Consider the following 23,871-nt stretch of genomic DNA (forward strand, 5'->3'; position numbering starts at 1 on the left):
CACCCCACCCTTAACACCTGTAAGGGAAGGGAGTCGTTTTCCTGTAACTCCATTTCTCCAGCGTTATCTTTCATGGATTCACATGCTGTGAATATTTCCTGTCAGGCTGGGGAAACCTTGGTAACTTTAACTTAACATTTTCCTATGGAAAGCTTTGACACTTTGGTGCCCTATCAACCTTCTTTTTGGGTGCTTCAGGCTACACCAATAGGACGTCTGATATAAATAGCACCGCCCCTGCGGCTTCCCTTCAGATTTTAACCTCCAAACTAGAGGAAACGCGAACCAAGAATTGCCCGCAAGGACGGCCGGTGGGCGCATGTGAATCCATGAAAGATACCAACAGTGGAGATTGGATCTTCATGGATTCACATGCTGTGAATAGATTCCATAGCAGTATGACAACTTGGAGGAACATGACAGGCAAACCAAACCCCATGCCAAGACATAAAAAACCCCCAAGAATGACATGTACCCACAGGCATGATAATCAAAACAGCAAGGTATAAAACAAAACAGAAAATCCCCAGAAGCAGCATGTCCTACCTTACTGAAACAGGCGCTGGAGGACTGCCCGTCCCACCTGCACATGTTGCTGCCCCATACAGTAGTGCCTGCTGAAGGTATGCGATGCCGCCTAGTAATTGTTAATGAGCGGAAATACCAGCACACAGCGCTGCCGCCGTCGCTGTGGACTGTGTGTAGGATGGGCCTTAGGATTGCCCCTCAAAGGCTTGCCAGCCTTCAAAAGACAAAATGAAATTGTAGAGGAGACCCAACGGGAAAGTCCTTGCTTGGAAATAGATAGTCCCTTGTTGGAGGGACGAAATGCCAGTCGTTTCGACCTCTGGAAACCCCAAGTAAAGAACGAGGGTAAGACAATGGAAGCCAGTTTGTGAAATGCAGACTGCACTTTTGGGATAAAGTGCAGATTAGTAGCCAGGAGAACCTTGTCCCTCAAATCTCAAATACGGCGGGTCAATGACCAGTGCCTGCAATTCTGACACCCTTCTGGCAGACGTGATCGCAACCAGAAATGCAACTTTCTATGAGAGGAACTTCAAGGAAGCAGTCGACATGGGCTCAAACAGCAGTTTCATGAGAGCAGAGGGAACCACATTGAGACTCCACACCAGTGCAAACCTCTTCTCCTGGGGAAATGTATGAAACAGTCCTTTCAAAAAATGCTTAACCAACCTGTCACTAAACAGAGGACTAGCATGGCGCCGTTTTGTGAACCCGGAAATGGCCGCCAAAAGCACCTTGATTGATGACAACGCCAGGCCCCCTTGCGCAAGCTGTAACAAGTAAGGGAGAATCTGGGCCGGCGAGACGTCCAACGGCTTCACCTCTGGGTACCCTTCGCACCAGGCACAGAACCTTGCCCATTTATGACCATACGAAATATTGGTAGAAGGGGCCCTTGCCGCCTTCAGGATCCGACTCCTGTGACAACCCTAGATAACCAAACTCTGTGTGGTCAGGAGCCATGCGGCCAGGCGGAGACACGCGGGATCATGCCACACTCTGCCTTCGTCCTGCGAAAGAAGACCTGGGTCTGCTCCTAGACGAAACAGCTCTTTCATCGACTCTGTATGAGCCACTCGGCTGGCAAAACCTGCACACTGCTTGTTCTCTTGCGTGGCAAATAAGTCCAGCGGAGGAGACCCCATTTTCAGAAAACTTTTGCAACCTGCTCCTTCAGCCGCAACTCGTGCAGCTGACTGGTCTCTGCTGAGCAGAAATGCCTGGACATTCTGAACAGATGGTAAGCTACAATGTGAATCCCCTGGGCAAGAGACCAACACCATACCTCCTGAGCTTCCTTTGACAGGATCTGGGAATGCGTGCCACCCTGCTTCCTCAAATAGAACATAGTGGTGGTACTGTCCATCAACGCCAGCACCACTGCTCCTTGAATGCGAGGGAGATACTACTTCAGCACCCTGTCACAGCTCTCAACTCCAGCACACGTTGATGTGCAACAATGTCTCCTCCCGAGACCATAGGCCGCGTACCTGTGACTTTGGGATGCGCCCCCTCACCCCCACCTGCGAAGGGCCTGCCCCGTATGAGATTTTTCTGTGCAAGTCCACCACTGAAGGGCCTCCACCAGCCCACGTTAGGTGACCACTTGTCTGACCACAACGCTCGACTCTGCGACAACCTGTCCGCGAGGAATTCCTGCACTGGTCTCATGAACATGCAGCAATTTGGGACGAGCGGAATGCATGACGCCAAGGCTCCCAACAGCCACATGTAACTCTGCACCGACACCACCATACCATGGCCCCACTCACCAGCTTTTGCCCACAACTTCTCCGCTCTTTCGTTGGAAGGCTTAACCAGAGGGTCCTGTGTGAGAAACTGAGCCCCTAGAAACACCAAATCCCTGGATGGCGTCAGACAGGATTTTGAGAATTTGATGGTGAATCTCTGCAGTTGCAACAGGCCCATGGCCACCATGAGAGACTCCAACGTTCGTTCCGGCGACAGACCCTTCTCCACCCCCCCCCCACCAACCAACCAACCGTCCAGGTAAGGCTACACATGGCCATCCCTGTGGAGTAAGGCATTGAATGCCCTGGGAGACTACTTCAGGCCAAACGGGACGAGACAGAACTGGTAATGATCCTCCCCGACCACAAAACGCAGGAACCTGCGGTGGTTTTGCTGCATAGGGATGTAAAGGTAGGAGTCTTTCAAATCCAACGACACCAGGCACTCCCCCGGTTGCACAGAGCAGATGTCATCCTGCAGTGTAAAGCATCTTGAACTTCAGGCGTTGCAGATTCTTGTTCAGCAGCTGAAGATCTAGAATAGGCCTAGACTTGCCATTGGACTTTGTTATGATGCAATACCGGGAGTACACCTCCTGGCCACGTTCCAAGACCAGGACTGGTTCTATTGCCCCTTTCGCTAGCATAAATTCCACCTCCTGCCACAAGACTGGAAGATGCGGTTGCACCCCATACACAGGCGGAAAAGGGATTGGAGGGCGTCGAAACTCCGAGTGCCCGAGATGTACTGTATCCAGTACCCAGCGTCCATAGTTATAAGATGCCACTTGACGTGGATCGCTACCCTGCCCCCCAGCAGATTGCCCATAAGGCAGTCATTGCTGAGATTTTGACTGCCATCCTTTAGCAGCCGAGGAGGGTGTACCCTTCTAACGTTGTGCTTGAAAGTCTCTGCTCTTTTGAGCAGACTGGCACGAGCGCCTGAAGCCTTGAGATAAATAGTTGGAGCGTCTAACCTCCGTTTCGGGGGGCGGCAAATTGGGCATTACCAGAAGCTCCTCGAAAGGCCCTAAACGAGCGAAAAGAAAGGCCACTCTGCAGGGAACCGAGAGACTTTGCTGTGTCTTCTATCAACCCCTTCAGGGTCTCATCTATCTTTTCCCCACAGAAGTGTTCACCCTCAAAGGGATTATCCACGACCTTGTGCTGGACTTTCGGCCGAAAATCCATGCACCTCAGCCAACCCTGCCGCCGCAGCACACCATTATTGATCTGCTTAAAACCGACTCACCCATGTCCACTGCAATGTTGGTGCTGTGGTTAGAGGCCTCCTCGCACAAACCAGCAGCACTGCCTCCTTGCGGTGTTGCTCCGGAAGATTGTCTGTGCCATATTTCCCTGTCATACCTGGCCATCATAGCAAAGGAATCTGCAGCTTTCACCGTAGTAGACCCCACAAGTCAGGACCTTCTTCCCAAACGCGTCCTGGCCTCACTGTCTGGCGGCAAAACACATTTGTGCTGGCTTCTGGCCTTACGACTAGCAGCCGCAGAACCACAGACTGGGGCGTGGGTTGCAACACAAGGCATTTGGGGGTCAATTCGGAAGCATTTAACTTATTTTCCAGACACCTTCACCGCAGGTTCTGAAAAAGCTTTACTTCTCGGGCCTACCACTGGCCACCTTCGACTTCTCTGGCCGATCCGATTTAGACAGCGAGGAGCCACTCGCCCCTTTTGAGTGATGCGACCTGGACGTAGCGTACTTGCTACCTCTCCCCACCCCAATATTGGCAACTGTCCGTTGCTTCTTAGCGGGTGGTCCCATCGACTCCACCCGTTGGTGCGTAGAGGCCTTCCCCGCCGTCACAGAAGACTGCCCCCCCCCTGGGCAGAACCCACCTCCGAAGCCGAGTAAGTGCCCTCATTCAGCCAACAAATGAGGTGGCGGTTGCGGTCCTTCAAAGACTTCTGCGAAAACCCTTGGCATATCTCACAGGCATCTGCTTAATGAGGTTACAGACAGCTGTCCCCTTCCAAGACTCTTCAGGCCTGAGGTAGCACAAGGCCTAAACAGCGTTTTTTCTGGCCAGAGACGAAAAAGCATGTGTAAAACACGAAGAGTAACAGAAGGTGATCCCAACAGTTTGGAGACGGTTGAAATCTGAAGGGAAGCCGTGGGGTCAGGGCTATTTTTGTCAGCCGTCCTATTGGGGTAGCCTGAAGCATCCAAAAAGAACGTCGATAGGACACTAAAGTGTTTTCCATAGGAAAACGCCAAGTTAAAGTTCGAGGTTTCCGAGCCGGACGTCGGGAAATATTCACAGCATGTGAATCCATTAAAGATACAATGCTGGAGAAGTAATTAGTCCACAGGAATAACAATCCTCACTTGACAAATGAGGGTCATATGGATGTGAAATTGGTTCCAAAAGTCAAAATACTAAAGTGGCGAGAAGAACAGTTCCTAGCTTTTGTAGGGCTTTCAGAAACAAGAATTGCCAAAGTCAAACAGTAAAATTTAGCAAACTGAAATGGGTGGGGATAAGGGTGCAGGTAAGTACTGCTGTAACTTAACCCCTGTACTCTGAATTTTCTCCACACTTGGCAGGTGTATGGAGGGTCGCCAAAGATCTGTTTTCCTGCCATGTGTACAAATCGAAGAAGCCCAGGAGCGGCCAGTGCAACAGCAGCTCTTGTCATATCAATGAGCTGGTGCAACCTGCCCATGAATGCAGTACACATTGATGCAGCCCTCCTCGAAGGGGAGGAAAGATAGCTCATGGGCAACGAGTTTGTCTTGGAAGCAAGACATTGCAGGGCAACACAGGTTTGTATCCTGATCCCACGCTTAGAAACCACTCGTTGGTTTTAGGCACGTTCTAAAAGAATAATTAAAAGCACTCCAACAGATGCAGGGAAGACGGTTGTCACTGATGCACGGCGACAGCAGGGGACACAGATGTTGTGGTTGAAGTCGGTCCTATCTTGAGCACAGTTTCAGCAAGGGCACTGGAATTTCATAGGAATTACTCTTGCAGGACAAGCAGATGGCCCGTCAGGTTCTGAGCCAAAACACAGAACGACAACTCTTCTACTGTGGTAGCCTGAGCTGGCCAGTCCAATGGATGGCCCAGAGACACTCCCGAAAGCTCCAGCTTGTTGAGCTACCAGAAGTCGTCGAGAATGGTTGCCCCCACACTGCTACGGGTCGAAGCACTGATTACGGTTGACGATCACTAGCCAGACAGGGCTCAACCGGGACTGCAGCAAAAGTTGGTTGCCAGGCTTCAGGATTGGTCAACAGGTCTTCATAGCTATGCAGGATACTTGGCAACTCGCAGGATCTCTGGAACAAGGATGCAGGACCCCTCTTATCTAGAGGTCCAGGTGAGCACTGAAAATTCCTGCCTTCCAACACATGGCCTGCACAAGGCCACGGAAAGCTACGCTTTCCTGGGCAAATGCAGGACCACAAAAGGATTTTCCTGAGATGGCAAAAAGACAAGATGGCCAAAGAACAAACCAAAAACCCTGTCACACAGCCACATTAGGACACTAGCCACAGTCAGTAGGCAAATGCAGTAAACACAAGAGCGCTAAAATAAATTACAGTAAAAATAGTGAAACGGTAACTGCTGCCACCAGTTTGTCTTTAGATGCATCTAAATGTTAACAACGAAAATTCCCTTTGGGTGTAATCTAGGTTCTAACAATCCTTTAGCTTCACCTCAAAAAGTGAAGACGCAGTGCAAAAACAAAAGTTTTGCGGTTCCATAAAACATGTAGGAAAAGCTGCTCCAACAGAAAACTTTCCTAACACTAATCATGAAGTAGTACGTTTGTGTTATGAGGCCACGTGGGTATTCAGTGTTAATACCTAGATTCTTGGTGTTAAACTACTTGTTTGAAAAACACTGGACCTTTTACTTTTGAACAAATTGTTTTGGACTGTCTTCTTGGTTGAAATTTGGTCAAATGTAATTAAATATATATGTGGGGTGGGCTAAGGGAATAGGGCATGGTTGCACCCCCTTGCATTTTTCAACCAAATAAAGAGCAATAAAATGAGGTTAAATGTGAAAAGCTCAAATATTTTTGACCAAGTAGACCTAAACCAGATTCTTGACCTCCACACTTGGACTAGGGCATTTCCCAAAAAGCTAGCCCAGCAGGATTAATCCCAATCTGACCTACCCCCTTCCCCAATCAATAACTAAAATAACTATCTCACCGGTTTTCTTTTTTTTTTGAGTCACCTGGGCTTTAACCATCAAAGAGACAGTCTCTAATCTTGCCAGATAAGTTATCACCCTCTAAGGTCCATTAGAAATCTCAAATCAGCATACTAAAAAATAAAGTGACATACGTATGGTGCAAGACTTGCTTAATGGATAGATTTAAATGAAAAAGGAGAGTTATAAAGTGGATCCTTGAGAGATACTACCTTTAAAAGGGTGAGGTTGAGAGAAAAACGATCCTAAATCTGTCTGCGAAGTACAATCATCTAAGAAATAAGGAATCCAATTTAGCATAGTACCCTTGATTTCCAGGCTCTGCAGTCTCTCCAACAGTATTTGGTGGTAGACTGTCAAATGCTGCCGACAAGTCCAATAAATTTAGGACACACGTTTAAGTTCATCAGCTTCACATCTCAGATGATCCAAGACTGCCATCTTAACTAGTTTGGTGCTACGCACAGGCCTAAAACCAAACTCTGTGCTGTCTAGGAGTTTGGCCGTTTCAACTAAGTTTTGTACTTGGGAGAAAATGGTCCTTTCTAGTTGTTTGAACAAGACAGGTGTTCTAGGATTTCACTGACGTACTGCCTGTGGCAGAATGTAGGAAAGCTCACCTTGGGTGAACAGAGTTACACTTCTGGGGTTTGGACTGAACCAGCCAAAGGTTTGGCAACAATGGATAAGCAGCCAGGATTGTCTAAGGAGGGAGAAGGGCTGCAGCAGGTACTCTGAGCACACCTTGCTTCAAGGAAACATGTATACACTGTAAAGTTATATAAAAATAAGTCATTATGTATGTACACCAAAGCATAGTGTTATACCTTTAAGTTCAGGTAAGGAGAAAAACCATTCACAGTAAGAGCACTTGTAATATTCTTAGCACAGGTAAACCTTAGGCATTCATAGTCAAGTATGTTCAGAATAGCTTTTATGGTATCATCACATAATAAAACCACTTGAAACATATGCAACTGCTCCAAGCTCTTAGAACCTTGTATAACTTAGTATGCAACCTGTTTTATAGGTTCATCTCTATCTGATACATGCCTCAAGGTTCAAAAAGATCACTGGGCCACCAGTGACCAGCCAGGGTGTGGCAGAAAAGGCAGAATAAACAAAGTACCAGTGTGAAGGTTGGTAGGATCTCTGGATTTCCTACAGTTGCAGTTAACAGTTGGTTTCACAAGCTCAGGGAGGTTAGGATGACCCTTCGAAGGATTGCCCCCAAGGACCAATGTCCCAGGGTAGGCGAATATCTGGCTACAGCGCAAAGGTTGCCCCCCCCCCCAATGTAGCTCTATGGAGACCTGGAGGGGTGCAAGATGCAAGGTATCTGCAGCCCACAGAGTCTCAGGATCAAGCAAGCAGGCTCCATGTATGTTTACCAGGAGATGGGCAGTACCTTCAAGTGAAAAAGCAGCTGCTGTAGGACAGTTCCAGCAGTGAAGCGACAGCAGACCCAGTCACAGGTTTCTCGGTATTGGCGACAGAAGGTGAAGTCGGTGGATCTGGCGACAGATCTCATGCAGACACCCAGCAAAGTATTTTCTCGGATACGGCTTGTTGGTGCCTCCCTCAGGCTTGGTGGAGCGATGGTTGATGCAGCGGTCAACTCCTCAGTTTCTGGGTCCTCGCCTCTGGTGAGGGGACTTTCTGGAGCTGGCTGGAGGTGCTGTAGGGTTACAAGGGTGCCCACAGAGGTGCAGGCAAAACCACGCTACTGGAGACTATGCACAGCAATGCAGCACAGGTACCAGGGTATTGGTTAATTGCAGGCAGTGTAGGTCGCAGCTCTTCCGGGGATAGCACAAATTGTAGCTTGTCTCAAGTGGTTAGGCATACCAGTCTATGCAAGCAAGTAGTCTCCTTAAATCTACCCTGTAGCTTGGAAGTCTAGGTCGGGAAGCAGCCGTTAGCCTCTGGCTGTCGTCAGAAGTTGCTTGCGGCATCATTTGTCTTCTTTGAATATTTGTGTTCCAGCGGTCGACTGAGTTTCAGCTCCAGGATCTCGGAATTCATCCAGGAACACCATCATCCACAAATCATGACACTTGTACCAATCAAAATTTGGGGAGGATGATGTCCAATGGGGATAGCCAGCTGCCCAGTCTGAACTAGTTTCAGTGAGGCACACTGCAGGACAAAGGGCAGGCGAGTTTTTCACCTCCCCACTGCCTGTCCTGCCACTCTCAGAAGATTTACAGGCTTTCCCTGGGAAGCCCACTTAAGACGAAGTGAGCAGAGATTCCTCCCGCACCCAAATAGAAAGAAGGACCCAGAAATGACAAATCGTGCGCAAGGCATCGAAAAGTAAAACCACCTTTTTGGGTAAATGGTGGCCCTTATGTCCCCTACTGTAGCAGTGATGACAGACTGGGACAAACATCCACAAAAAGTGGTGCAAAAAAGTACACTGCCATCAGACTTAACAGAGGGCTTGTCACAGTAACCAAAACGTTACTGGAGAGGCGAGAAGAGAGATATGTCTTCCCCACTGTAGTCCACAAAGTGGGGTGTGCGGATGTCACAAAATCTAACAAGCAGGAAAAAAGGATCCCTCTGTCCTGGACTCTACAAGAGTTAGTTAGGAAAATAAACAAAGAGCAAGCAACACTGCACAGAAGGTGTTGTGCTGCTTTAGAACATTGTAGATGCTAAACAGTTGGAGGAAAGCATGACTCCAAATAAAAATACCAAAAAATTGTCAAAAAGGTTCCATAGACAAGAGGAAAAAGGGCAGTCAGTGGGAGTGGGGGTTCCCTCTCACGAAGGAGAATTAGCAAAAAGGCAGGTGTCCAGCAATACAGTGCCTGGGGACTCGGAGAGTGGAGGTGCTAAAGTTTGTATGCAGTACCCTCTGGGAACACTACAACTCTTGACTACAGGTATAGGAAACCCAACCTTTGGTATAAGCTTGTACTACACAGTTTTGGTAGCAGGTTGAGCAGCCACGCTCATATCAAGAGGGGTCAATGTGAGCTGTAGGGGAGTTGCACAGAGATTCACAGTGACAAGTATTTAAATAAACACAAGGTTTCTTGAATAAACAATTACTAGTCAGAATAAGCATTCTTCATAAGGGAGCAATATAACAGTAAGACTCAAATACACTTCATAAACTACACTCTTAATATTTCTAAATCAGTAAGTACCCTTTTGTGATGGCCCACAGACACAACCTACACCCTCAGGTGACTTCAATAGCTAGGGTGCTGGAGACATTAATATACCACTGTTGCATTTAGAATCATGTAGCAGTAAGTAAAAGGAAAAGGTTATTAGAACAAACAAGAGACCAAAAATATTCTTCAGCTGGCAAATACTTTCAGATCCCCAATAAGTATGTCAGTGGAACAGGCAAAACCAAAGTCAATGGGCAAACGTCTATATGTGCTTAAGTACTTCTTTGCAGATAAGGAGGAAAAGTCTTTGCACAATGTTTTAGAAGTCTTTGAAGAAAAGAATAATCAAGTGGGCCACAAGCTGTTAGCCTTGTGAAAGGTAGAAGATGCAAGCAAGTCTACAACAAGAGGTAAATTCTCTTAGACTTTACAGTACCTTTGGTATGAAGAAAAAAGTGCCTCAAGCGTGGAGGACTTCGGAGGACTCCTGCACTGCAATGGGACGATCACCGCTCGCAACCAGCAATCTTCAAACAAGTGGCATTTCGGTGTTTCAGCTCCTCGCGGCTACCACAAATAGCAACACTGCGGACTCTTGGCTGTTGAGATGGGCTTTCCTTGCTTCTGGGGTCCAGCACTCTGTTGAGGTGGCTCAGGCTCAATCAGTCTTGCTTCCTGGAGCTCTTGGCAAACTTAAAAGTAACGCACACAATCTGGTGTTCCTCTCCCTGGCATTTCGGTTTCCAGGAGCAACCCTGGAAATGCAACCAGCTACGAGAGAATGTCCAGGTGGCTTACTTTAGATTTAATTGGTCCAACCAACTCAAGAGGAGAATTGGTCCATGCAGGGGATTTTGTCGATACAAATTTGGAGTTCCAGCACAGCAGCAGGGTTTCACCGGGCAAACCAACGGTCCAGGAGTTGCAGCAGGAGTCGTTCTTTGGTTCCAAAGTCCATTGGTCGTCTTTCTTCAAAGCCAAAAGCCTTGCCTTTTATTCAGTTCTCTCCCATTCATTCCAGCCTAGTTGTCAGTCACCCAGCAGCGTGGCTGTCCTTGCCAGACAGCCAGCCGGACAATCACTTCAGAGTGCATTTAGATCTCCTAGGAGACTAAGCACAGGTAGTTTCGGGCTCCTCCTCACTTCCTGCCCACCCAGACATCCTGGAGCCAGAGGCGGGCTTCACTTCTGAATCCCACAAAGGAAAAGCGAACAATGGGACCAAACCTGTGATTAAATCTCAAGAAGGACCCTTCCACAAAGAAATGGCGAAAAAAGACGACCAGGGCCATTTTGACAAAAATGCCACCCTTGGATGTTTTACTTCAGCTTTGAATGCAGCCCACAGTAAATGCACACCATGGATTCACATGCTCATGAATAAATACATACCAGTCCACACATGAACAATGGGAGGTGGCAAGGCTCAACATTAAGCATCTCTTACCTCACCAGGCTCACCTTCAAGCAAGCAGGTTGCGCAGCACTGCTTGACCGACTCTGTACTCCTCCCTGGAATCCCGGTCGACACAGTAGAATCTTGTGAAGTTGTGTGTCAACCTCTACGTAGCAGCCCTGCAGATGTCTAGCAGGGGCACACCAGACCGGATAGCTATAGTTGCAGCGATCGTTCTGGTTAAATGGGCTCCGACAGCCAGGCAATGGTGGTTTGCCAACCGGTGACAATGGGTGATGCAGCCTGAGAGCCACCTGGAAATGGAAGCCTTGGAGAGGGCCTTCTCTTGGTTCACAGGACCAAAGTTCACAAACAGCTGTGATGTCTTCTGAAAACTCTTCGTGCAGTCCACGTAGAAGTGCAGCGCTCTAGCCACATCCACAGTGCAAAGTTCTCACAGCCTGCAACAAAGGCGACGGGAAGTGAACAGGTAACACCAAGGGCTTGTTGAGGTGGAAGTCAGACGGCACCTTGGGCATGAAGGAGGTGCGAGTCCGCAGCACAACCCTTTTTTCGTGGAATGTTATGTACGGAGGCTTACAGGAGAGGGCCTGGATCTCTCCCACTCGTCATGCGGAGGTGATGGCCACAAGAAACGCTGTCTCCCACGAGAGGCATTTTAGTGGCGCCGAATGCAGAGGCTCGAACGGAGGACCCATGAGCGTGGTCAGCACCATATTGAGCTCCCACGCCGGGCCCAGAGCCTTCACCGGTAGGAACAAATGGAAAAGTCCCTTCATGAACTCCTTGACCAGGCGGTGCGACCACAGCGACGACCGCCCTGGAGTTCTGGTGTAGTGGGAGATAGGCGCCAGATGAATCTTGATGGAAGCGTGCGCCAGCAAGTACGGCAGCACTTGAGGGGCTGTAATCCGTAGAGGGTTTATCTTCGGTGCACGGCACCAGACGGTGAACCTCTTCCATTTATGTCCATAGCACCTAAAAGTAGAAGCAGCCCTGGCCTTGGCAAGTACGTCCTTGCAGTCCGCCAGGATCTCATATCCTCCAAACTCTAGTGCTGCAGGAGACAGACCTGCAAGTGCAGCAGCCTCAGGTCGTGGTGCAGAATTGCGCCTCTTTCCCTGGTGAGCAGATCTGCGTCCGTCGGAAGCCTGAGTGGAGGGGATGCTGACAAGTCCAGAAGGTCTGGGTACCAGATTTGTCTCGGCCACGCTGGTGCAACGAGGTTCATCCTGCAACGGGACCGACTGAGTTGACTGATGAATCACAGTATCAACTGCAATGTCGGTAACGCATAGAGGAACAGGCCGTTGCAGGGGAAGGAGAATGCATCCCCCCATGCTTCCCAACTGGGAAAACCTGCTGGCAAACCTCGGCCACGAACACCAAGTGTCGAAGGTTGTCGGTCCCAAATAGGTCAATCTGGGGAGTGCCCCATTGTTGAAACAGAACGTCCACCTGATCCTGCCGAAGCTCCCATTCGTGGCAAGAGCGCAGCTCCCTGCTGAGTGAGTCTGAGACAGTGTTCTTCAATCCTGCCAGATGAAAGGGTACTAGGAACATCCTCTGGGCGACGGTCCAGTGCCTTAGACCCTGCACTTCCATAGAGAGGGCCGGGGATCTGGTTGCCCCCCCCTGCTTCCGGATGTAGAACATTGTGATGGTGTGGTCGGTGCAGACCTGCCCCACCTTGCCCTTGAGGGGCTGAAGGAATGATTTGAGGGCCCAAAACACTGCCCGGAGCTCCAGGACGTTGATGTGCAACGACTTCTCCCCTGGTAGCCACAGGCCTCTTGCGTGGAGATTTCCGGTGTGCGCGCTCCATCCCTCCAGGGAGGCGTCTGTCAGTCTCCTGATGTGCCGGGGTCTGGAGGTCCGTGCCCGTCGTCAGATGTTAATGTTAAAGGACATTTGTACCGCGCACTATCACCACCAGAGTGGTCCCCTGGCGCTCTGGTGGCTCTGAAAGGAGAGGGGGGTTAGTTGGGAGCTGGAAAAGTGCAAGAGAGCAGTGATGTGCTGTTGGCGGCCTCAGCCCGGTGGGTCCGTTGGCTGGGCCTGGAGTGTTTGCAGCCAGTAGTCGTAGTGTACTGTTGTGCGAGTCTTTTTTGTTTGTTGTTGCCATGTAGTAAAGTTTGTGCGGTTTGTTGTGCTGTAGGTTTGTGGTTGGCTTGGTGTTTGAGTGATGTATGCAGAGAGGGAAATTTGTTAATGCAATTGGTTAGTTGGCTCTCTATCTTGGCTTGAGGCAGTGGGTTTCTGTAATCTCCCCAGATGGGTTTTGGTAGCACCGCTACGGCTCTGTCCTGATCTGGGTCCGTCTGGCCTTAAAGGTCCCTTTCACATCTGGCCCCCTCCTCTCCCAGCCCGCCACGCAGCCCCACCCATCCTCCCTTCCTACTCATACGGCCTGTGCATCCGCCAACGTCCACAGCTCAACCACTATGGCGGTTGCCAATATCCCAATAATTCCATAACACTGTGGTGCCTGGTGGTAACTAAGGGGCGAGTGGGGGTGTTGGGTGGGATTAAGGTGGGTTTGTTGATCCAGTCTCCATGGGTGCCGCTTGTGTTGCACTCTACCCAGCGTCACTCGTCCGGGTGTTGTGGGAGGTTCCCAGTCGGTTCTGGGAGTTGTCCCTGTCTAGTCTAGTTTGGTCAGCCTTTTTCCTTTGTTTGTTTTTAGTTTGAGGCTGTGGTGTTGAAGAGCCAGGTTTTCAGTAATTTCCTAAATTTTAGGTGGTCTTTGGAGTTCATTTCTTTTGGGATATTGTTCCTGGTTTTTGCAGCTTAGTTGTAGAAGGAGGTGCCTCCCAGTTTTTTCTTGATGTATGGTTTTGGTTCCAGGCAGATTTCGTTGCTTTTGTTAGTTTGTAGATTGTTATTTTCTGTTGTAGGAAAGAAAATTCGCCACTGAATCGCCCGACAGAATGTCTCGTTGAGGGTAACTTGTCCTCGAAGCTTCCAGACAGTTGGATCCAATGGGCGTCGAGGAACTCTTGCAGCAGCCGCATCCGCAGCCTACACAGCTGAACGAGGTAGATGCATGACATCATCATGCCGAGCAGGGGCTTGATGGACCTCACCCTGGCATCCTTGCTGTGTGTTGGACGACAAGCTCCCTTGACTTTGCCCGGATGAGCCAATCGTCCAGGTAGGGGTAGGCCTGGACCCCCTGCAGGCGCAGCCACGGCACCAGGCACTTGAAGACCCTTGGCGCCGACTTCAAGCCGAAGAGAAGGGCCTTGAAATGTTAGTGCGGCCCCTGGACCACAAAGCGTAGAAACTGTTGATGCCCCTTGTGGATGGGGGGTGGGGGGGATGTGAAAATAAGCATCCTCCAGGTCCAGCCACAACTGGAAATCCCCTTCCTCTAGCTGTCCCAGCACGTGCTGAAGGGTAACCATCCGAAACTTCTGGCACATGATATATTTGTTGAGGTGGCAGAGATCCAGGATGGGCCGCCAACCGCCGGCCTTCCTGACGAGGAAGTACCGCGAGTACACTCGGGAGCCCCGCAGCCTCTTTGGGATGAGTTCTATCATGCCCTTTTTCAGCATCGCACATACCTCTAGAAGCAGTTGTGGGGCGTGGTGTTCTTGCCTGGCTATTGGTGGAACGCGGGGACACTTCCTTTGAAATTTGAGGATGTGTCAGTGGGCCAGGGCGTCCAGCACCCAACGGTCGGTGGAGATGGACGGCCACACGCCGAAGTTGACCAGCCGGCCTCCCACCGGGATGCTCGCATGGGGGCCTGACATCATGGCCGGTTCAGTCCTGCTTCGTCATGAAAGTCGCCCCCCCCACCTTGGGGCCCTTGACAATTTTGTCCGGGTTTGCTGCGGGCCCTGTATGCTTCCTTGGCTGAGGAGCGGGATGGTTGACTGTACGACGAGAAGTTGCCACAAAATGCCTTGGCGGCACCATGGGACTTGCCTCTGGAGGTCCAAAAGGACGGCCGACGCTGTTGGTGTGCCCAAGGGATCATGGTCAGGCAGAAACTCCCCCCATCTCTCGCTTGTGGTCTGCCGCGGCTAGGAGGGTGTTGGCCTGTCCGAAGTGTAGCCCGGATTGGAGCTGGCAACCCTTGCCAAAAGACTCAAGGGCTTGGTCTTCTTTGGAACAACTGGAGGCAGCCCCTGCAGAGGGAGGAAAACTATAGCTTTGAACACAAGGAAGCTGCTGCCACAACTGAAGAGTGCGGCTGAGGGTGGGAGGTTCGCCATCCGAAAGCCTGAACCGGCTGTCCAATTTCTTGTTCGCCTGTGTCAGCCCTGGGCTTCTCCCAGGCCTTCCTCGCCACCTTCAGGACATCTTTTTGAAGGGGAATGCCTGAACGGCTCGTGGCATGCCGGGCCAGTAACTCCACCAACACCCCTGACTCCTGGTGTGAAAGGGCTGAACTGGCTGTCCCCCGCTCCCTTAAAGAAAATATATGGGGATTGCAGAGGGTGTCCCCCGCAGGTTTCATGGATTAATATCGCCGCAAAAAACAGTGGCATTTTTGTATGGCGATATTCTTGCGGCGATCTTAATATGGAACCGTATACCGCACCCACTGGCCGGACGTAATTCTCATACCATGCATGGATTAATAGTCAAATGCGACCCCCTCCTCCCTACAGGGGAGACATGGGAGGGAAACTGAATGGGTGTGTCATTGCTTAGGGGTGGCTGAGCCTCTAGCGGCTGCAGCTCTTCCCATGCCTCGTCCCATTTTGAAGCCTCTTTGAAAAGTGGACCGATAAGGGGCTGCTTGAGTTTTGGAAGAATACCATGGCGTTGAGGTCCATGTCTGATGTACGTGGGTATCCCACTCGAACTGAGCATTGTGTGTTGAAGATGCCCCGTTGAATATAGGGTGTATTAGAGATTTGTCCTAGAGTTAAGGGCCTCATGATCTTCCTTTCCATTTATAAGAGAATTATCCACTGCTTTACCAAATAAAACATTGGTTTCAATGGGCATATTTAGCAGCGCTTGCTTGAGTCTCTAGTTTGAAACAAGACTGCTGCAACCAAAAACGTTTCAAAAGGGTACCTTCAGCAACAATGCATCCAGCGTGGTCTGCTGCATACAAGTTATTTTTAATTATGCAGTTGGCAACATGTTTGTCCTCAGGTACAGTCTTTAATTTGTGACCGTAAGCATTCAGGAACATCAAATTGGTCATTCACACAGCCCCATAGTGATCGATCATAGCTGACTAATAAAGTGGTGTTAGCAATGCGTATCAGATATGCTCTCGGCAGGAAGGCATCTGCTTCAGCAGCCTATCATTTTTTGCTTTCTTTTTTGGGTAGTACCTCTGTAGATGCTAAAGCAGTGCTTGCCCTTTTTTATTGACGTTGTGACCACTAGGGAGCCATGCTTCAACTGCCCCCTAATGTAAAGGGTGGGGGTTTCAGTATGCGCAGGTTTAAAAGTCTTCGATACAGGGATTAACTGCCTTGGTTAGGGAGGGCATAGGCAAAGAAGGATGAATCCATTTAGCAACGGATTGCAAAAAAAGGAATAAACTGCCCAGCAGACTCCCCAAGATGTCATCGACAGTCTGTGCCCTGTACTACTTACTGGGTCTGGATTTTAAAATGCTTTAATAAGCAGATTATATATTGAATCTGGTCATGTATCGGGGCATCAGCAATAGATCCTGGCTTTCAGGAGCTTGTAGAACATAAATGTCAGGATCATCTTCATACTGATCCTGTATATATTGGTCATCAAACTGACCTTATTTATCATAGTAACTATGACCACCCTGATGATCACCTAGAACACCTAGCTGCTGACCTGCTGGACCATGTTGGTCTTGACCAACCCCAGTTAAAGAAATTACTGGTGTGTATTGGACCGATCGTAACCTTTGAGATTTACTAGGAGGATGTCCCTCCCCCTGATAGAAATATGTTTGCTTCAAAGGGTTATTTTCAATGAAGTTAACAAAACATGAAATCTTATCCATGTTTTTTTTCAATTTTCCTTTCTCCAATAACCTCTGCTAGGAACTCAAAAAGATCAAAATCTATATGATCACCTTCTTGACTGTAAGGCCTCCGACAAAGGGGATGAGGCTGATGTATACTGTGTGTTTCGGCATGGCTTTTAAGGCAGCATAAACTGGTTTAAACTTGTGTTGAATGTGTTTCAAAGTACTGTCAAAGTGTGTCGAAGATTTTCGTTTAAACATGTGGTTCGGCACACACATTTTCTTTATGTGCAATAGTATTTTTATCAGTCTGTCTGTCTGGTGGCGAACATAAAGACTAGGGTCCAGAGGACAAAGGACATTTCCTGGCAAAAACAGCAGTTACTCTTTAATCCGATATCTCGTGTCCATGTTTAGACTTTAGTCGACAAATGGGTGTGGGTTGTGTTTTTAGCTTGGGAGTGTGTATGTGTGCCTTTGTCGCAGACTGTGGTCTCCATCACTTGACAGCTGGCCTGCTTCTCGGGGCGGGGACTGCACGTGGGATTCGGCAGAACCCATGTCATCTTCGGCGTCATTGTGTGCTGTAGCTGCCTTGCTCTAGTTACACTTCTGAGCCCAATGGGTCGTTGGCGTAAGCCTCAGCCTGCATGGTGTAGTCCACCCAACATTTAGTACGTCTATCCTTTAATGTTTTGGGTTTAAATAATTTACAGCACTGACAGTGCTATTGAGAGTTAAATCTCGGAAGGCAGGGGTTGCACACGCGATGCAAGTCTTTCCACAGATGCTTTTTATTACAAGAGCAGAATTTTAAAAGGAGTATTCCCCATGGAGTTTTAAAGGGCAGCCCGACACATTGTCCATAAGAAGGGCATAAAGAGATTATATAAAATGTTCGGAAAGTATGAGATTGCCCCCACTCGCCCTACTCTAACAGCCTTCCGCCTGGTGTAGGACAAAGCTAGCGAGTCGAAGAACAGCCACAGGCACTTCGGAAAACGGTTGATGTTAGTCAATAGTTATTGAAGAGATGATCGAGCGATGTTCAAACGACTAACGAATAAATTTCAGTTAACTTTCATACAATAATAATGGTGTTAACCGGAGTGCCAGACTACGATGGCAGGAAAATCTGAAGGACCGTGGGTACAGGGTATGTTATAGGTACATATATAGCGCACCATCACCAACGGAATTGGTCCCCAGACGCTCTAGTGGATCTTTAAACAAGGAGGGCGGGTAGGGTTAGTCGGGAGGAGGGGAGTAGGAGAGTGGGAGAGGTGGTGTGCTGTTGGCGGCTTTGGTGCAAGCATCGGATGTGCTTTGGGTGCTATGTGTTGGTGCGGCATGGTAAAGTGCGTGCGGATTGATGTGAGAGAAATGGATGCGTGCGTTTTGTGTGGGTTAAGTATGGGGAAAATTGAGGGTTGGGTTAGTCGGGTGTGTATCCCGGTTCAGCTACTTCTGGTTTCGTTCCGCAAGTGGGTGCTTATTCTGTTTTTCACCTCCGAGTTGGTCTAGTAGTGAGGGGTTTCCTGTTCCCTAACTGTTTGCTGTGATTAGGTCTGTTGGGAATGACTAAAGTTTAGGGTAAGGGTCCTACTGTCTTCGTATTGCTAAGTATTACGTCTTGGGCCTAGTACTGCTGTCTCTCGGTTAGTCGTTAGTTATGTCCTGGGATTTTTAAGGTTTTTCTGCAGATTGCTTGGTGTCGGTTATGGTCTCTTCGTTCAATGATGTTTTAGTTGTGAGTATGCCCTTGTGGGTGAACTTTACAGTTATGATAAGAGCCATGTTTTGAGTAGTTTCCTGAATAGTAGGTGGTTTCCTGTGTTACGTATGTGCTTTGGAAGGTCGTTCCAGGTTTTCCGCGCTTGGTGAGAGAAGGAAGATCCTCAAGAGTTTTCTTTTGTTGTATGGTTTCGGTTCCAGGCGGATGTCAGTGCTTGATCTGAGCGTTCTTGTTGGTTGGTGTAGATGTAGTTTGTCTCAGGAAATCTGCGCCTTGGTTGTGTACTGCTCTACGCGTGATGCACATTTAGAATTTTAATAGTTGTTTTATTGGTAGCCAATGTAGTGTTTTCAGTGCTGGCGTGGTGTGTTCTCTTTGGGTTAGTTTCAGAAGCAGTCTGGCTGCCGCATTTTGTATGCGTTGTATTTTTATTTTAATAGTCGTTCAGGCATACCTAGGTATAGGCTGTTGGCGTAGTCTACTCTAGACATGACGAGGGCGATGTCAAAAAGCATGTGATTCTAAGCAGACCCACATGCATCAGAAATCGATTTTATTTTCAGACTGTTGTGTGATGTTATAGTGTGTTTTTGGGCCTAGAATAGAGTATTTTTGTAATTTACTGTCCAAGTATATAATACTTGTATATTCCACTTCGTGGACTCATTGTGGACCCCTGACACCACTCAACTCTCCTGAAACTTAGCTTGGATGACTCTCCACACTTACCTTGATTGGTTTGGCTAAACAGCCGGAGTTACCTTGTTCACTCTAACTAGGGTGGCCCCCTGAAATCTATCTGCCCACCAAGACAGTTTGAGAAATCCATCTCAACAGCAAGGGACTATGTGAAGGAAAGATATTCCAAATATAGGACCACAGAAAGCACAAAACCGAAGCATATTCTTGAAGAACTACGAGAGCCGATTACAGAAATTACCCAATGAAGGTTACGTTAAGAAATATCTTCAAGACGACCAAAAGAAAAGAGGCCAGGGGAAGAAAAGACACTCTTGGCTTATTTAATTTAGTCATATAGTGGTAGAGTTAGTTTGGACAGAGCACATTTTATGACATCCGATGAGCAATATTCGTGCCTTTAGATACGTAGTGTGGGATGTTGACCCATTCCAAAGTGTCCCACTGCATCACTTCACAAATGGTGAAAGAAACAGTCCGAAATGGATGCGCCGACTCCTGCGCGCGCCAAAATCTGCAAAAATGCATTTGGGTCACAACCAAGGAAAGGCTGCACCCCTGCCACACACAGTCAAAGAGGGATTGAAAACACAGTTATCACTGCAGGAGCATGCCAGTGGGCTTCGTCGCATTCAACATGGAGAAAAACAGCAGAAGTGTGCTAAAAACCAAAAATGCCTTTTAAAATGTAGCTTTGCTACCTTCAAAGTGCTGTTTTGGCGCTAGATCCCTTTATGTTCCAGTGAATCCCTGAGAGTAAAAAGGTTACAGATCATCCAGTATGGCTCAGAGGAGCCAGGCCCCATGGACTGACAGCAGCTAAGAAATGTATCATGAAAAACCAGCCCAGCATTTGCTTTCAGTTCCACAGGAAAAATGCGGCTAAAATGGCAACATGTAACAATTTCAACTGTGTAGACAGAAACTTTAAACAAAGGCTGGATACATATTTAAAGACTGCAAAACAAATCCCAGCACTTAAGGGAAGAACTGGTGCTGAATAAATTGTGTGTGGTGCAGAGGAAAAGCTGATTTAAAGGACTCAGTAATATGCTTTTTCAGGAATGAGGTGCAAAATCGCCGGTTTTGAAAGCATGTTTGTTTAAATGTTTAATTCTTTCAGAATGATTAAGGATTGCTAATGTAAAAATCTACCGATAAACTGTCATTTATATGTTTTAATGAAAGATGTAAAGTTAAAACCCAGTCTTGAGTTAATTAACTATTTAATTCTGATCCGACAGTCTCAGCCTGGGAATGGGTGACACCTCACTGCTGGCAGGAAAGGACCACTTACTGCTGGGAGGTTTTTGCATACTCATGACAAAGAACTCATACTTTTGTCTGGGCCCAAGCCAAAGACAATGGCAGGCTTTAACACTCATCGGTACAGGGGCAGGGCAGGAAACTTAACTCAAGGGAGAGGACACCTACCCTGATCAAAGGAATTTGACAGCTGTTGCCAGTTGAAAGGAAAGTTAAAATAAAACTGCTAAGGACTTTGTGGTTAAATGCCCATTTGTAATTAAGATTTAAAGACTTAACTTTGCCTCAAGAAGGAGGATAAATCTAAAAGTTGGTGGTTGTAAATCTAATTTTATTCTTTCTTTTAAGACGTGATTTAACCCTGTACTGTATAAAACACTAATTGCGCAAAGACTATTGATGCTGCAAATCTAATATTTTATACCCGTGTTCTAGGGGTGATTGCACAGATATGTACTGAATTAGAAATTGTTGGGTCAAATCTTTGATTAAAATTGACAAAATTCCACCGAAAGACAAAGCCAGGTCTCACTGAGGTGGGAGTTGGATGTAAATGTAACCCACGAAATATGCAATGTATGTGTCTGAATTTATTAGAGGGCATAGTTATAGAAATATGTATTTGTGGGAAAGTTACATTTTAGTACAAATAACTGTGGGAGTTTCCAAGTCACACAAAATATGAAAGCCCTTTCTGGCTTCCAACCAGAAAAAGGGAAGTGCCTTTGACCTATCGGAGCCTTGTGGGTGTGGGTTGTAAGTCTGCTCCTACCATAAACTGAGTGATGTCACTTGGCATGATTAATAAGGGAACCTCACAACACAGACACACTGATTCCTGACAATATCCTGATTTCCGCGTGGCGCCCTGTTCCAGAATTCTTCATCTTGCTACTGATTCCAGATTTCTTTACCAAGCCAAGGCCTCCGCATTTGCTGAACTCTTCCAGCTGGGACCAAATCCTGAACCATCCCAAACTTAAAGGAATTAATTCTGATCCAGTCTGGCTTGCTACCGTTAATGCTTGACTGCTGAAACTCATCATCCCACTGACCTACAGTGTCCAGCAACCAGAAGGGCCAATCCAATCCAGTTCAATTGACCAGAACCGCCCAGCTGACCATCCCGCCAGAAGTGCCTTGCTGTCTGTAGACCTGATCCGTGATGACCAGAACCTGACGATCCAATCTCAATTTACAGTGGACTTTAAGTATAAATAGGAATCATAGTAAACCATTGCATATCTTGTCTTACCTTGTCTTATCCCCATCTCTCAACCTATCCCATCTTTAACTTAAGAACCTCTAATATTGTCAGAACCATTCTTACAACCCTGTTTGTAATCCCTAGTGTTAGCGCTGATTTTTTTCCTATTTGTTTTGCGACTTTAAGCCATTAGTGGTTTGGTTTAAATAAGGTAATTCCCATAGAATACATTTTGAGACGGGTGTGATATGAGTGGTACATCACTCAGAATATTGAACCTATAGACACAATAAATAAAGTATTTCCTTTGTGCATTACATGCTAGGCGAGAACTGGGTGTATTGCCTGATTGAAATCCTTAACAGTAGGGTATGCCCGCTATAAAAAAAGCCTAACTTTCCCTATTGCTAATTTCAATAAAGATACTCTAGAATGTCCTCAGTGTGTCAGACTCCTTCCAACCCACCACATTAACCATTCAGATTTCCCGATTCACTATAACCTGGGTGGCCTCCTAAAATGTTTTCTTCAGGCCAGATTCTAGAAATCCATCTAAAAAAAAAAACAGTAAGAAGGAACACACTTTAAAATAACAGGAGGTGAAATGACACCGTCAGACCAAACTTGATTTATTGCAGCAAGTCTTCTAGAAGTCAAGGTAAAATACCTTTACCTACAAGTGTTCTTATTTTAGAGAGATTCATTTCATGCTCTCATGAATTTTAGGATAGGGTGCGGGTAGAGGAAAGATATGGTTACTGTCAAACTTAAAGTTTGAAAAATTACACTGAAGCCCCAATCAAAACAAGAGGCTTCAGAGAAAATGATACAATATAAAAAGTGCAATGCTCAGTTGAAAAGCCAACTTGATAAACAGAGGTGGCGATCCCCAGAAGAAAAGTTGGCTTAAATGAGGGCCACATGTTTGAACTAGGATGTGTAGACCAAATTCAATTACTGTGCTTTGCCATATCAAATACTCAAACACAGCTTTGTTAACGAACATTCAAGTTCAAATTACATGTTGTTTCCGATGCCGACTGATCCACTATTAGAAAGCCTCTGAACACTATTTTCCGCCCTGTTTCCAACAATCTTCTTGCAAAGTGCAGGACTGGATACAAAACATTCTGATAAACTAATCAGCTGTGGGCAAAAAGCGCTTGGGGTTACAGATTGACAAAAAGGTGTTCTTAATTCCCATGCTAACCTCAACTCTTTAGGCCCTACCTGCAGGGACAATCGAGACCAGTACAGGGTTGCTCAAAGCATTTATACCTCAACTGTTTCCACTGTCCATTCTTCCAGCTGCTCCTTCTCACAACTGCTGCTGAACTGGGCTTCTGTCATGAATTGCCTATTTACAAACTGCAAAACAGGAATGAAGTGTAAGGGGAAAAAAAACACAGTATGAAAAAACAATTTCTCAAGGAAGGACGAGGCTTACCTCTGTGGACTCAACTTCACTCGGCTCAGCATATTCTTCCACCACCTCAGGTTCTAAGATAAAAATAGGAATGCACTCAAGTTAGTGTTGCACTCATGGGCAGGAAATTGTATTTTGCAAATATGGCAAACGATTTCATTGGTGGCCGCATGGCTAAAGCCTGGTGGGCAGCCATTCCAAGGCTGCACAGTCTACATGTGTTTCAGCATTTGAGCTGATACTATTTTAACTCAACGTATACATCCGAGTGGCCATCACAAAAGCTGCCCTACAGGCCAGACCCGCTCATACCTTCAATCACCCAGGGGTATACCAGAAAAGGCACTTTTCTATCAATGCTCAAATGTTGACACAGTCCATGGACTACAATGAAGCTATTAAAGAGCACAAAATAAAACTGGCATACCCAGCTTCTTTACAGACACGCGCAAGACACATCAAGATGCACTACTTGGCAATGGCAGACTCACTCAAGGATTAAAGCAACCACACCATTTGGCCCCTCCCCATCCCTCCTCCTGAGTAGATCTCTAAAGAACATGGCGGAGGACTGGCATACAGGAATTCTG

General features: G+C 47.4%; 1 protein-coding gene across 10 annotated transcripts in view; it reads right to left on the reverse strand.

Annotated features, from left to right (window-relative positions):
* CAPRIN1 (cell cycle associated protein 1) overlaps positions 1 to 23,871 on the reverse strand; it is a 1,156,748-nt gene that overhangs the window by 583,580 nt on the left and 549,297 nt on the right. For 9 of the 10 annotated variants that reach the window (XM_069623390.1, XM_069623385.1, XM_069623389.1 and 6 more), the window contains exons 8-9: positions 23,303 to 23,355; positions 23,134 to 23,223 (exon numbers count right to left, since the gene is read on the reverse strand). In XM_069623390.1, the coding sequence (XP_069479491.1) occupies positions 23,134 to 23,223; positions 23,303 to 23,355 (143 nt within the window). The remainder of the gene's footprint in view (positions 1 to 23,133; positions 23,224 to 23,302; positions 23,356 to 23,871) is intronic. The other variant, XM_069623386.1, reaches the window with a different exon arrangement.

The sequence above is a fragment of the Ambystoma mexicanum genome, chromosome 11 (genome assembly GCF_040938575.1).
Source record: "Ambystoma mexicanum isolate Mex_15411 chromosome 11, UKY_AmexF1_1, whole genome shotgun sequence".
Classification (NCBI taxonomy): Eukaryota; Metazoa; Chordata; class Amphibia; order Caudata; family Ambystomatidae; genus Ambystoma; species Ambystoma mexicanum.